The sequence below is a fragment of the Polyodon spathula genome, chromosome 23, assembly GCF_017654505.1.
Source record: "Polyodon spathula isolate WHYD16114869_AA chromosome 23, ASM1765450v1, whole genome shotgun sequence".
NCBI lineage: Eukaryota > Metazoa > Chordata > Actinopteri > Acipenseriformes > Polyodontidae > Polyodon > Polyodon spathula.
Window position 1 is genome coordinate 24,782,036 of NC_054556.1, and position 14,442 is coordinate 24,796,477.

General features: G+C 39.4%; 2 protein-coding genes across 4 annotated transcripts; one reads left to right on the forward strand and one right to left on the reverse strand.

Moving 5' to 3' along the window:
• Positions 1–46: 46 nt before the first annotated feature.
• On the reverse strand, positions 47–3,635 carry LOC121298304 (proteasome subunit alpha type-7). Its single transcript, XM_041225357.1, has 7 exons — positions 3,366–3,635; positions 3,125–3,251; positions 2,106–2,230; positions 1,881–2,003; positions 1,325–1,444; positions 447–509; positions 47–250 (listed from the first exon to the last, which is right to left on the reverse strand). The coding sequence occupies exons 1-7, from the start codon at positions 3,459–3,461 to the stop codon at positions 167–169; spliced, it is 738 nt and encodes a 245-aa protein (XP_041081291.1). The 5' UTR covers positions 3,462–3,635; the 3' UTR covers positions 47–166.
• A 327-nt stretch (positions 3,636–3,962) lies between these two features.
• On the forward strand, positions 3,963–13,726 carry LOC121298502 (calcium-responsive transactivator-like). Of its 3 annotated transcripts, none has more exons than XM_041225647.1 (11): positions 3,963–4,126; positions 5,677–5,753; positions 6,134–6,218; positions 6,748–6,892; positions 7,343–7,543; positions 8,058–8,177; positions 10,450–10,551; positions 11,618–11,710; positions 11,985–12,104; positions 12,189–12,316; positions 12,688–13,726. In XM_041225647.1, exons 1-11 carry the CDS (start codon positions 4,058–4,060, stop codon positions 12,712–12,714), a joined length of 1,167 nt encoding a protein of 388 aa, XP_041081581.1. In that variant the 5' UTR covers positions 3,963–4,057; the 3' UTR covers positions 12,715–13,726. The 3 variants fall into 3 exon arrangements, with proteins under 3 accessions (XP_041081581.1, XP_041081580.1, XP_041081582.1); XM_041225646.1 differs by having other exon boundaries at positions 3,965–4,126; positions 8,013–8,177; positions 12,688–13,725; XM_041225648.1 differs by lacking the exon at positions 10,450–10,551 and having other exon boundaries at positions 3,965–4,126; positions 8,013–8,177; positions 12,688–13,725.
• Positions 13,727–14,442: the final 716 nt, after the last annotated feature.

Sequence of the window (14,442 nt, forward strand, 5' to 3'; positions counted from 1 at the left end):
TTCTCAATGTGTAGAGGCAGCATCCGTGAAGTGGAGACAAATGACAAACTGTCATAGCATTTTATTGCAGCATCTATTAAACCAGCATTTTGTTCCTCTGTACTTGAGTGCTGTTTTGTGGTTTTCTTTTTATAAATGAAGTAAACAGTAAGGGTAGTCTGAAGGCTTATGTTTTCTTCTTTTGCTTTTCAGCATCTTTTTCTTTCTCAATTTCTGAAACATACTTCTCTATTTCTTCAGGATCCAAAATCTAAAGTGGGGGAGGAGATGAGGAGAATAAAATTCCTTTAAACGTCATTTTCCTAGAGTACTTTTGCCAGAGTGATAAATGTGAACTTTCAGGTGCTCCTATTTAATGTCTTAAAGAAGTAGGCTAGAAATGGTCATCCAAAAAACGAGACGGTTTTAAAACTGTTGCAGATTTCAACTGGTATTCCTATACGAACCTTTAATGGCTCATCCCTTCTCATCACAGCTAGTTCAATGTTCTTGCCACCAGACTGCACAACCTAAAAACAAAACACAAAAACAACCTTGGTGCCATTTTTAAATTAATCTTATTTGTGCATCTTCTGGCCTAGATGTGACCACCCATATTAAATAAGAGTACAACAGTGTGGCGGTGGCTTGTGTTGACTGTTTAAGAACCAAAATGGTAAATTTTATTAGCTGGACCACACTAAATAAAACACTTGGTGGATAATTGTATTGTGTACAGTAGTCTCTGCAAATATGAACTCTAAGAGAATGCTCTTGTCCTCTTAAAAGAACCATTTTTGGCACTGCTACTGATAACTCATCATCAAACTTCATTTCAGACGGTTTATTCAATCTTTTCAAATGTGACTTGTCATCATGAGTGTCGAGGCACACAGATTGGTTTGTTCAATGTGTCATGGCCTCATTTTGTATTCCGATTTCCACAAGTGCACCTCAAAGCTACAACATGGCATGTAAACAAACTGCAAAACGTACAGGTGTTTCTCTTGCTACAAAAAGTCAGAAATTGTTCGACCACCTGAAATATTCATAATTAATCTAGAGCTGCTGCTGCATTTAATGTAAGGGTGCTGTGTTAATTTAGTTTGACAGTTTATTAACATTAGTTTGTGTGTTAGTTTTATTATTGCAGTGTATTAACAAACTTGCCTATTGTTTCTCTTATTCTGTTCATTTCATATGTTGATGCACATGTGTCATGACAAGGTGGTCAATGCCCTCTAAGAGAACACTTCGCTTGCTTCACGGGAGGTGTTCTCTTAGCTGAAGACCACTGTATAATGATGCTTGTTTTGAATTGCACATTAACAAGTATTGCTTTTACCTCAAGAAGTGCTTTGATGACTAACTTGATTGTTTCTCCATCTGATTCCATTGCTTCATCTTTATAAGTCTTCTCCAGGAACTCCCTAACACTCTTTGCAGACCTTCCGATGGCATTTGCCTAAGAGATAACATTCATGAGAACTTGGCATCATTAATCAGTGAAACTAATCAGATTAGTAGATCAGTAATGTCATGCTTAACTCCTAATTGTGGATGGTTGTTAAATGAATGTGAACTTAATTTGCTACAATTTTCACTTTGCACCTTCTCGATTTCTTCTGCAAAATCACAAATTATACTAATTTCATATCAGTTCTTACTAACATATAAAGTCGTTGCCTCCCCTTACCGTGCTGGTACAGAAACAAATTGTTGATAAGATAATGTTTCCCCTCCCTACTCTATACTGTACAAATCTAGTTGTTGTGTCTTTAAACCACTCTTCTTCTGCTGGGTTGCTAGTATCTTTGTATCTTGTACCTTTTCTTTTATAAGTCATTTATATTCTCTAGTCCAATGTCTTGGGCTATACGACCTTGCTGATGCAGACCTACCTTCCATGCATGGTAAGTGCCAGAGGGGTCGGTCTGATAAAGCCGTGGGGTTCCATCAAGGTCAAAGCCTGTTATGAGGGAGGATATCCCAAAAGGCCTGCGCCCATTACTTTGGGTATAACGCTGATGAGAGAGAACAAAAGCACGTCGTGCTATTATTCCTGCATTCTAACATTACACGAGTTTGGAAATGGATGGTTGCTCTTCCTGGGGGAAGGTGCTTACCTGTTTAAGGCTGGAGATGTACCGTGTGATGTACTCCACTGTGACAGGATCCTCCACAGTAAGCCTGTGGCTTTGGCACTCAACTTGAGCTCTGTTTATAACAATCCTGGCATCAGCTGTAAGCCCTGTGAATTAATTAATAAGAGACACCTGTAACTACTGCAATAAAAATGCATCTGCTTTCTGAAGTAGGATGGGGAACAAAACACTGTAGCACAAAAAAGCATTTAAGATGAAATAATAAATGGCTAAGCTTAAAGCTAACGAGCCAGTCTGAGGATGACAACTAAGTCATTGATAACTGTTTAATAGTTTACTGCTGTCTGTAAGTGCACGATATCCCCAGTGCCCACAGCATTGGTGGTGTTAATAAGCAGATAATACAAAGAACAATAATGTGCTAGGAACCAATGCAGTTAGAGAACTGCTGTATGTGCCGATTTCTAGCACATTAAATAAACAAACACACACAGTACTATACATGCTGCCTAAATTAGTATTCTTGGGTAGGTTAGACTTAAAAGATGGAACATGATCAGTAAGTACAATTTGTTATTGTTAGCATACCAACAGCACTCGATTGCACCCAGGCCTGATTGCCAGAACTGGCTGTCAATCTGCTGATCATTCTGAACACAGAGAGGGAATCACTGGCATTGCAAGTGTACAGCACCTCAGTACTGATATGAGGCTTGCAATAGGGCTGTTTCAGTCAACAGTGCTTTGAACCACATTTGAATGCAAAATGAATGCAGCGCTTGAATTTTCTGTTTTGCATGTGTATAAAATGAACAATAACTTGATCGGTATTGCATGGAGTGTCATATTTATAATTCACAAGTATATCCTACTTGCACCAATGTTTGACATATGTCCCTCAATTACTAGTCAAATGAGCATCCAACAGGTGGTTTCACAGACCTTGATTTGAACTAATCTGGAACTGCCTGCTGATACCTTGGGTAAGATATTCCTGGATCACTGCTATTGATATCAGTGACACCAGTCAAAAGCTTTACCTGCAAAAGCCATGAAGACGTTGTCATCCAGAGCACAGATTTTACGCACTGTCCTCTCATCCTGCAATTTGGCTACTGATTTCTTTTCAACTCCAAGGACAACTATGTTTTTACCCCGCACTCCAACCTGCAATACAACCAGATTTCACTGTTTACAGCATGTTTACTACAATAATAATAATTGCTCACAAATGAAGGAGTCCGGAGATAAAATGTAAAAGTTTTAGTGCCTATCTCTTACCGCAGTGGACCCTTTCTTCACAGCTTCTTGTGCATATTCTACCTGGAACAAGTGACCGTCCGGGGAAAAGACTGTAATGGCCCGGTCATAACTCATCTCAATTCAGGTAAAAAAAAAAAAAAAAGTGATAATTATAATAATAAAAATTATGTTTTTAAAGAAGGACTGGCAAACACGGAATGTATGTGGAATCAAAACTGAAACTAGCGGTTAATCTCAAAACAGCAAAATCATGCGGCAGCGCCTCTTCCGGGAGTTTACACTCACATTCGGACGTGCGGGCATCACTTATTGCGTCTACTTTGCAACACAACCGTGCTGTCTACGCCAAGGAATTTGCGCAAAAGATGTTGTGAATCAGACGACAGCCTTGTTAGGAAATGTGAGAACGGAATGTACCAAATTAATTAAAGGTACGTCCGTGTTGCTTAATAGCATTGTAATATTTTAATCTCTAAATATTAACGAATATTCTTGGTTATTTTTTATATACGAAGTTAAGCATATTATTCGGGTAATTTCAATTTGTTTAAACTCTACATTATTAAATACATATCTATTTTGGAATAGTCAAAGTTTCATTGAACGTCCCCCCTCTTTTTCACAGAATGGGAACCTTTGGACAGTAATATAGGAGGTAGATAATCAAATATTAGAATTTTTTTTAAAAAAAAAAGCCTTTTTAAAAAAATATGTCTGTTGCATTTGCTTCAGCTCGACCGAGGAGCAAAGGGGAGGTGACCCAGCAGACGATACAAAAGGTAATGTGGAGCTCGTTGTTTGTGACATTGCTGTTGCGCGGTATTTATACTTCGCTAGATGCTTGATAATGAAATCCTTCAATGGTGGGAAAGTACTAGTGCATTTCAGGGATTGACAAGATGGGCAACTATATACGCTGAACAAAGCCGGGGTGCAGTGTCCTTCTGAACCTACTTGCAATAGTGAATCAAGACAGCTGGCTGTTAAATTGTTTGTGTTTTTACAGCAATTTAATATACAATAAATAAACCAAAAAAAGAAATATATTGTAATACCAAATGCAAGTGGAGATAACTAAAACGTGCATAAACGCAAACAATTGTAAGTGTAGGAAAACGTGAATAGGCTTCAGATAACCACTGTCTAATATAATAATAACAAAGCCTGCGCATGTAATGTAACTGCAGTGTGTGCACATTGCAATGCATGCCACCAGTGTTACAAGCATATAATATTGTACCACTGTTTGTTTATTTAGAGATGTAACTTCTTTTGAGGCAATGAGTTGCAGGTACATGTTAAAATGACGGGTTAACGTGCCTTTATGAAAACAGGTGCGGTAGTTACTCAGTTGATGAGCAATGAGCAGGTGCACTGTGCTACGCAGTTAAGCCTTCAGAGCTACATGATTGATAATTGAAGGGGTGTGTAGATACCGTTACTGACTAGTATTATGCAAACCTTTGTTTGGAATCTGATTGTCGGGGAAGCCGTAAACATGTACAGACAGTAGCTAGTTCGTGGTGTTCAGCACAGAAGATTCAATGCATAACTAACTCGGTGGCCTTTTTTGATGAATGAATGATGACGAAGGAAGAAGGTGGCAAGCAGTGATGAAAGGGCAATTGCTCCCCCCCCCCCTTCCCTTCTGCAAATTTACGGAGTCTAGGAGAACTAGCTGACCCAGATAATGTGTTTGTAGAATACTGCTGGAACTTGCAATGCCTTGCTTTTGACTCGTCTGTCTGCAGATGAGTCAGAAACAGGCAAGTTCTTTTTTTTTTTTTTTTTTTCAATTAACTTGGAATAAAGCATTACCTTAACAATAAACGTGACTTGTGTGATTATTGTTGTTTTTGTTATATATTTTTGATTAGAAAAAAACACACACAATTGCCGAGTATTGTTACAACTTGAACGTGTGAAGTTGTGATTTTCTTGAATTTCTTTGACATTTAACTTATTTCAGGTAGTAGTAGACCACACGCACACATTATTTTTGAAACCCGGTAATAATATATTTTCTGGTGTCAATCTGAGAAAGTGAGCTATTAATAGTGCACGCGATTTATGCAGTTGAGAGTAGTGTGTCGTGTCACATTAACGTGATTTATATAAACACTAGAGTGGAAACGTGTGTCTGGGAACGCTTCTGATGCAATAGTTAATATATTATCCTACAGGAGAATTATTAGGGGAAGCTTTGCTGAAGTGCATGTACAGAAAAGAAAATGTTTCTGTGCACTTCAGGAGCAGCCATTGAAAATAACGATGTGTATAAAGCCGGGGGAAATTAATCTTTCATTGTGTTTTATTTCCCCGCTTTAAGATGCTGGATGAAAACCACCATCTGATACAGTGCATTATGGATTACCAGAGCAAGGGTAAAACAGCAGAATGCACTCAGTAAGTACCGGACATGCACTGGAGGTAATACTAATGTTTAACCGTGTACCGTCTCAGGTAATACTCGGACTGCTAACATGCTGCAATCTAGTGAAAGTCATTTTACAACTGTGTGTACTATTGGGATCAGCTGTGTTACACAGGATTTAATATATATATATATATATATATATATATATATATATATATATATATATAAAGCTACACTATTCCTATACAGCAGGTAGGTGCACCCTGTTTTGAAAGCACACAGCTATTGCTTTAAGAGTGTTTGAAAAATAAAACAGCACAGGCCACAGTTTGTGTGTTGCAGGAGATTTTTCATGAAAAATATCGATGCAACTCCTAATTAAGCAAATTATTGGTGCATTTTGTTTCAGATATCAACAAATACTGCACAGAAACCTGGTTTACCTTGCTACAATAGCAGACTCCAATCAGAACATGCAGTCTCTGTTACCTGCAGTAAGTAATTGTCCCCTTTACCTGTACTAACTGGGATTAAGAGGAACGCAACATTAGCGTCTCTTTTCTTTTGTAAATCCGGTACTTTCAAAAATATGATTGAATTGAACAAATACAGGTATGATGGATTCCTCAACCTTCCCAATATGATTCCTATAGATAGACCTATACATTATAGAGCAACAGTAATCTTGTCATAATAGATGTCAGAAGGTTGCATTCTCTTGAGAACATTCTGGCTTCCAGGCACTGACGTCCTTAGGACTGCTGGGGGCGATATAATGGAATACTTGTGAGATACCCTGCACTACTTTAGTCTTTCAGTCTCAGTTCTGGAATACAACAAACGCCTCTACTTTATTATACACTATAAACAGTGTTTATACAATAAAGCAAGGCAATTAATAACAGATGAATAACAGGGACAGACAGCTATTTACCCAGCTATGCTGCAAAACTAGGAGTAGATCTCTCACAGTGATTGTAAAGACAAACGTGTTTGCCTGATTCTCCACTTAATCACATTTAGCCTCCCACCCAGAATATGAACATGGGCCCTGGAGGCATCAGTCAGAGTGCATCGAACCAGTCTCTCCATTCTCAGAACAACCTGAATGACAGCATGGTGACTGGCCTCCCTCCCACCTCTCTCATGCAAAACCAGATGAGCAACGGTATGCTTTCTGAGAAATATTACACAGGAGGAGACACTATTATGCTAATCGGCTTGTAGACTTGCCAAAATTACCCATCTGAACTACAACATAGTCCACTCAGTGTATTTACTGCTAACCCCTTTCTATTAGCAGTAAATATATCTGTCAATGTGAGTTTCCAATTAAATGGATACATCAGCTAAAATGAATGGCATTCAAATAAACAGCGGTTTACATTATTATTTGATTAATGCCCAACCTAGATGCAGTATTTCATTTGCAGTGAATATGTGCTCTGCTGTCCTATGTTGCCAGTAGTGGGATTCATGATTAACTGTGAAACAATAAAGCAAAAAAGCTATATAAGTTTTCTTCCCCCCAGAGGAGAAAAAGCTTTCTATTTCTGTCATTGGCGGGAAATGTTAAGGTGCATCTGATACAGGCTACTGTCTGTCTGTCCTGTCTCAGGTCCTAATCATGTGTCCATGCAGCAGTCTGGACAGACGTCCCTCCCCACCACTTCCATGAGCATGCCAGTCAGCAGCCACGGCTCGGCCACGGGCTACAGCCACTCAGTGGCCTCGTCACAGAGCATGCAGATGCAGAGTCAGGGCCAGTCCATGGGAAACTATGGCTCCCGGACAAACCTCAACATGCAGTCCAATCAAGGTGAGGCCAAACACTTTATACCTCTGGTTTTGGACTTGGACTTGGCTGCAAAGCTTCGGTGCTTTCAATCATACATACCGCAGTTCTGCAGTTCAATTCTGTACCGCACATTTCACAGTCAGGTACTTCTTTTAACCCTGTAGTTGACCCGTTACTCCAGATATCGCTAATGCAAGCCTGCACAGCTCTGCCTTATAACCATTACCTAAAGGTACAGTAATCAATAAAGACACAGCTCATTACAGCATCTAACTGAACTGATGTCCAGCTTAACTTAATGCCTTGTTTAGTAGGGCATTTATTGAGGTACTGTACTTGAACTGGACGTACTGAAAGAATTCTCACGGAATACTTATCTGTTCAGCCAGAATCTTTCTAAGCGGTTGTTATCAGTGGGCAAGGTAGTGGGAAGTCACTCGCACCAGGAGGTAAAGAGTTCAAAATATCATTTCTGTAATAATGTTTTTAGTCACAATGATGCACCAACAAGCCGCAACATCCCATTACACTTCAGCACAAGCCGGAAGCCAACACTACCAGGGGCAGCAGCCCATCGGAATACTGGGACAGGGTAACCAAGGCAACAACATGATGGCCCAGAGGCCCATGGGATCCTACCGGCCCTCACAGCAAGGTAAGGGGTGGCTATCTTCCTTTGAGCTTTCAGTTCAGGTTTTATTTTATTTTTATTTTTTTTGTTGTGCTGAATACAAACAAAGACACAATCCTGCTTCAGCAATCTACGTTTTATAAAAATATTCCTTATAAAGCAAGGTGTTAGTGACCATGACATTTACCCCTGGACCCACTGTGGCTGCCGTATGAGGTCATGTGACTTGTTAGGTTTCTGCTGTATAGAGGTTGTATTTTATGATTATCTCAGTCAAGTGCCAGTAATAGTTTCCCTGCCACATTGTTTGAATCTAGTTACTGCCCTGTATTTAAATTTTATATATACTATTCATAACAACATTGAAAACCATTCAACTGCAGTTATATTGAAGTGTCAATAACTACTCATTTAAGTTCCAGTTGTTGTTTTTCCCCAGAGAATATCTGCAACATTTACTTTCACATCTTTCATTCTAACTGAGCTGAATGTTCGATATCCGAGAGAGTCTTTGGATGCTTTTAATAGCGTGGAGCAAGTAGGCCACTGAGAGATCTGTCTCTAACTTTAAGAAACGCAGTAAGATTTATTGCAGCTGTCACTTCTCGTCCCACTCTCTGTAAATCATGGACCTGCCTTTGTCAGTTTGTACCTAAAAATAGATTCCTGTGTTTCCCGGTGTGCCCTGGGTGGATACCATAACAGCATAGTGCCATGCTTGGCATAATGGTCGTGTCTTGGATGTAAAGATTACATTGTGAGTCCATTGCACGTAGCATTCATTGTCCATTACTGGTTTAAAGGGTCTAATGTTGACATATTTAGAATTCAAAACTGTTCGATTTCATTGATTTGACTGTCTTGTGAAGCACATTACCTAACCTGCAGTATTCAATACTGTAACCAAGCCTTAGGTGGCACAGATCACTGTAGAATTAGCTATGGTTGTCAGTGTGTGTTTGTGCATGAAAATCATCATACACTTTCATGCAATGAGAAATAATTTTGTTTTAGCAGAAACACAGTATATTCAAGTAAATGAAATCATTGTTAATTAGGTGCTGTAACTGCATTCGTTTTTCAACATCTTCATTTCCTGTTATCACTGAACATCCTCCATACCTTTAAGATGACATGATTACCGATGCTCTTCATTTTAATGTAAGTGAGCACCTGTATGTTTCTGAGACGGCATTTGTTGCACTTTCTTGCTAACGATGAGAAAAATGGAGGCAGAGGAAGGCTGAATGCCAGCCAGTCTGAGTGCAAATTGAATCGGTACAGGTTTTCTGCACGATCAGTACTGATAATGCTAGTGAAAGCATCAGAAGTCGTGTTGGTCTACTTTACTTAGTGGCTGGTTTGATCAGCCTATGTATTCCCTGCCAGGATTAACACTGCAGGGTTCTATTACAAACTGTTTGCATTAAAATATCAGAGTTCAAATCTATTGAACACTGATGATATACTCCTAAGTCAATTTAACACCTTAGCATTCCACTTACTGTCTGAAGCGTCAGAATCGGTGATGATAAAACAGTAACACAAGACAAACTCTCAGAGAAGTAACTTTTAGGATAACCTGCAAGTATGCATCGCCATACTTTATTTAGTATTCATTAACAACCATGCAACCCTCTGTGTTCTTTAAAGTTATGAATCAGAAAGAGCAACAGTAGAAAACTCAATTCAAAGATGATTTTGTAAACGAGCAGGTTCGTTTTTGCCTAGCATTGTTTTTCATCGTTGTGACAATTGGTGGCTAGATTATGTAGTTATGGGACTTTTGTAGCAAAATAAATAAATAAATTTAAAGGGGGTGACAAATCTGAATTTCTGGACATACCCTTTCCAAGGGTTGACAGATCTATAGACCACAAGCTCTTAAACTTGAAGTCTTTTTTGACAAATATCTACTTAATTGTGATTGCTAGTAGCTAACAAAATTGAACATTTTTTATTTGATCACAAATAAGAGAACTGAAGTGGTCTTTACCAGCAATGGTCTGTACTACTGATGAAGAGAGTATGGGACACTTCTATATCCTTGACTTGTCTTCTATTTGTTTTATGGTTATGGATCAATCCATTTATTACTAAATGTCTTTTTTAAGGACTGTTCTTGGGCTGTTTCTCAGAATCTAAATACACATTAAACCCTTACACATATTCAGCTGTTCATGACATTTGATAATGAGTTTGTGACAGGTGCCCCCCACAAGCAACCAGAATCCAACATTGGTAAAATCAGCTGATTACCCAATCTTGGTGTGCTGCTGTCTGTTTCCTGTTTCAGGATCTGCTGCGCAGTACTTAGGGCAGGACGAGTTCTACGGAGAGCAGTATGGACACAGTCAGAGCTCCAGCGAGCCTATTAACCAGCAATATTACCCCGATGGTAATGACACGATTTCTCATTATTCTCCATCACACTTCATTTGTGGTCTTTTCTATGTCTGTGTTAATTTTTTATTAATTTCTTTTTATTAATTTCTACACCTGGGAATAAATATCAGACATAATTATTTATTTATTTTATTTTTTGCACCTTGCTAAGAAATATGTAACTCTCCATAAGAAAGTGCTATATCTGTTTACATTGCTGGCATTGCTACTCTGCCTTCGATTATATGTTAAACAGGTGCATTTGTGAGAGTTTTCCAGTGATCATTCTTTTTGTCTGCCTGTGCGTGTTGTTCATGTGACTTCCAATATGTCCCACCGACTCACAGACACCATACATCATATTGCGCAAGCTGCATCTCCCCTCTTAGAAATGGTGTTTAGAGAGCTCTCTGTGTAGATTGCTGTGTGTGTCATAGGCTGTGGTATACGACTTGATGTCAAAAGTTACACAACCGGGATGAAGGATTAATACTGCAGTGCTGTCCTTTAGCCAGTTTTCCTTGCCTTTGTGCATCATCCTCATCCAACCAGAATGTATTGGTGATTATTCATCCAATAAATACACATCAGTCAATCCAGACTTTCTAATAGAATGCAGTGCATTAGAATTGGATGGACCAGAAATCATATTGACACAAAGCTGCTGTATTTATTCCAGTTGTAATGCAATGAAACAGGAATAGTAGAAAAGATATTGCCAGTGGGTTTAATGACTTGAAAACTCCACACTGTTGCTTAGTTATATAGCTGCTGCTGTCACTGTCACCATCGTCAAACCTTTTTTTTCTTTGTAAATCATTATTTTTTGCTATTGGACATAGATATGTCAAAACTTGATGTGGTTACATTGGCAATGCTAAAGAGTTCATGAAACGTTTCTTGACTGTTTAAGAAGTTCTGTGAATGCAGTGCTTAATTTGATCAGGGTTTGAACTCTAGTCCAATCCCAGGTCTGCTTGCCTCTTCATCGGTGCCCTGCTGTGTCCTGCAGGCGCAGTTTTTCTCCCAGAGTGGAATACCAGGGTATCATTCCTTCCCATTCTGTTGCTGTCTTGCAGGCCATGGAGAATATGCCTATCAGCAGTCTTCATACCCTGAGCAGAGCTATGAGCGGACCTTCGAGGAGTCGTCCCAGCACTATTACGAAGGAGGTTTGTTTCCTCTGACGACGATTTGAATAAATAAATCAAACAAATGAACAGCAGTGAACAAGGACACTGAGTGTAATAAACAGCTAATAAAGAACCAGTCCTTGAATTCATTCATGCTGATATTCCTTGTTATTAGTAGGGGTAGCCATACCGTAGAAAGATAAACTCTTTCTCCTTCTCCTTCACAACAGTCCCCTATCGTCATAACAACATAATGCATCCCCTACAAGCCAATACATCTTTTTACAAGCACTGTTTCCATGTATCTCTGTAGGAAACTCTCAATACAGCCAACAGCAGGCCTCTTACCAGCAGGGCTCCACCCAGCAGCAGCCATTCACACAGCAGCAGTACCCCAGCCAGCAGAGCTACGCTGGACAGCAGCAGGGCTACGGTAAGGATAAGGCCGGTCACCAGCTATAAGTTTAGCTGGTTCCAAATAAAAAGAGATCCACCCTAAAGCCTCCCTTCTCCTCAGGCCCAGCTCAAGGAGCGTCTTCACAGTACTCGGGCTACCAGCAGGGACAGGGCCAGCAGTACAGCTCCTACCGGGCTTCCCAAACTGCACCCTCCGCACAGCAACAGAGACCTTACGCATACGAGCAGGTGGGACCTGAGAGCAACACTGTAACACCGTATACAAAAGCTCTCTGCCTTGTGGAAATAGTGTGGTTGTAAAACTATGGTTTAGTTTGTGGGGGAAATCACTTATAGTGGGAAAAACTACAGCGTGTGATATGCAATACACAATAGTGTTCAAACTTACCAGCCAAAAGAGCAAAGCATTTGAAACAGGTCTGCAAGGTATTGGGCTAGACATGAAGGTCAAACACAGCTCTCCTGCCTTGCACATGCATTAAGCCATTGAAGATAATGCGTTTCAGAGGTATAGGCTTCTTGAACTCCTTCCTGCCCTGATGTATTTGTAACTTTGATGTTTCAGCATACTTTTCACAAACTCTTGTCTCTTTCTCTAGGGCCAGTATGGGAACTACCAGCAGTAGGAAAGTAAAGCACTCCCCACTCCCCTGCCCAGCCTCTGATGAACAGACCAACAGTTTCCCTTTTCCTCCTTTCCTTGCTTTTGCTTTTTCTTTGAGTATTCTGTGTTGATATGTCAGTTTGTATAGTAGCCTGAAGCAGATTCATGAGCATTTCTTCCTCATTTCATGTTGGATATTGCCCGGTCTGTTTCCATTTAAAACATGTAAAGGTGAAAACAAGTCCGAAGTCACTAATAGTCTCACTTCAATCCTGTGATGCTGTTTTCAGAAATTCAGAAGAGAACTAAGCAGAAGTATCTGCAGCTGTAAACTGGCAGTCCTAATTTGGAAAGGTGTCCTGGAATTCAGCTTTAGAATTTTAAATATTTCAACAACAGAACTACTGAATTAACCTGAATTGCATCAAACACCTATTTATAGGGATATCCCAGGTGATTGATAGTTGATGCAATCTGGGGTTATTCCCCAGTACTATAAAATGCTCCAATAAAGTTCAGCTGTGGTTTATCCTGGTGGGGTAAAGTTGATCAAACTGAACCATTAATCAGTTTCTTCAGCATCCATCCTGGCAGTGACTCCTGCAGGGAGAGGTGGGTCTGGGGTTGTCACTCCATGTTCACTTGTAGCTCAGAGGTTTCGTAGCTCAGCAGCACTTAACACTGTTAGTCAGTGATAGTGATAGTCCTGCTAATTTTGAGCTGGGACAGTGACTTCAAAATCCTGTGCTCTAATTGGCAGCATTCTCCCAAACCAGGATCCTGTACTTGATACAACCTAGCACATGTCAAACCCCCTGGTGTGTACTCAAGAATCTGCTATGGATTGAGCACTAACTGAAAAGGCAGATATACTTCCCACTGTGCTCCTTCTTTGATGTGCATAGCCAGTGTACATTTATTCTGCTATGAAAGGTTTTAGAGTCCTTTTTTTAACCATTAGTTCAATAATATATTTGCTTTATTTATTTGAGAATGTATATTTTGGGATTCTGTAGTTCCACATATTTTTATTATTATTATTATTATTATTATATTTATTATTATTATTATTATTATTATTATTATTATTTTTAGGTAACTTTAAGTTTTATTTACAACCAAAACAATTATACACCATACTAAAATAAGAAAACAAAATGTTGTGCCATACCATAGTTATCCAATATTTTTCAACCCATGTGCATCTTGAACACTGTAACGCTTTATGGAAACAGTTATATTTTATAATACCCAGTGGGGTTTTCACTAGTGATATAAACAGCACTGGATCTTAATACTGCCTCACTGAAACTTCATCTGCTTTAATGCAGACCTCTCCACACTGTATTTTATTGCATTTATCGGCGCTGAAACCGCTCAGTAAATCAGCACTGGTGGACAAAATGGATCAATGTAAAGCTTGTGAAAAATTGTCATGCTTGTAGGTATGAGTATAGGGCAGGGTGTCCGATATCTTTATCCAAGGAGCTGTTTTTCTTCTACATGTTGTATTCAATCTCCCACTGTTGCTTGTACAGTTACCAGGAGGGTATCCAAGTTCTTTTCTGAGCTGAGCTGCAGTCTATATTGGTTTAGAAGTACACAGGTAGTGGTATGACTGACTGATATGATATTTTTGTGTGAGAGGACTCAGGTTTGCAGACTCCACATTGTGTCTCAGAAGAAAATTTTTAAAAAAGCACAAAGAAACCAGCTTGACAAGCACCAGATTCCTTCTGGAAATCTCCTT

What these genes read in the sequence shown, in the direction of transcription:
- LOC121298304 (XM_041225357.1), bottom strand. Translation starts at nt 3,461, where the DNA reads ATGAGTTATGACCGGGCCATTACAGTCTTTTCCCCGGACGGTCACTTG. An exon ending in CGTCTTCATGGCTTTTGCAG is followed by an intron (nt 2,231 to 3,124) that starts GTAAAGCTTTTG and finishes ATTAATTCACAG; the next exon opens with GGCTTACAGCTGATGCCAGG. An exon ending in GAAGGGATGAGCCATTAAAG is followed by an intron (nt 251 to 446) that starts GTTCGTATAGGA and finishes CCCCCACTTTAG; the next exon opens with ATTTTGGATCCTGAAGAAAT.
- LOC121298502 (XM_041225646.1), top strand. Translation starts at nt 4,058, where the DNA reads ATGTCTGTTGCATTTGCTTCAGCTCGACCGAGGAGCAAAGGGGAGGTG. An exon ending in AAAACAGCAGAATGCACTCA is followed by an intron (nt 5,754 to 6,133) that starts GTAAGTACCGGA and finishes ATTTTGTTTCAG; the next exon opens with ATATCAACAAATACTGCACA. An exon ending in CCAGCACTATTACGAAGGAG is followed by an intron (nt 11,711 to 11,984) that starts GTTTGTTTCCTC and finishes GTATCTCTGTAG; the next exon opens with GAAACTCTCAATACAGCCAA.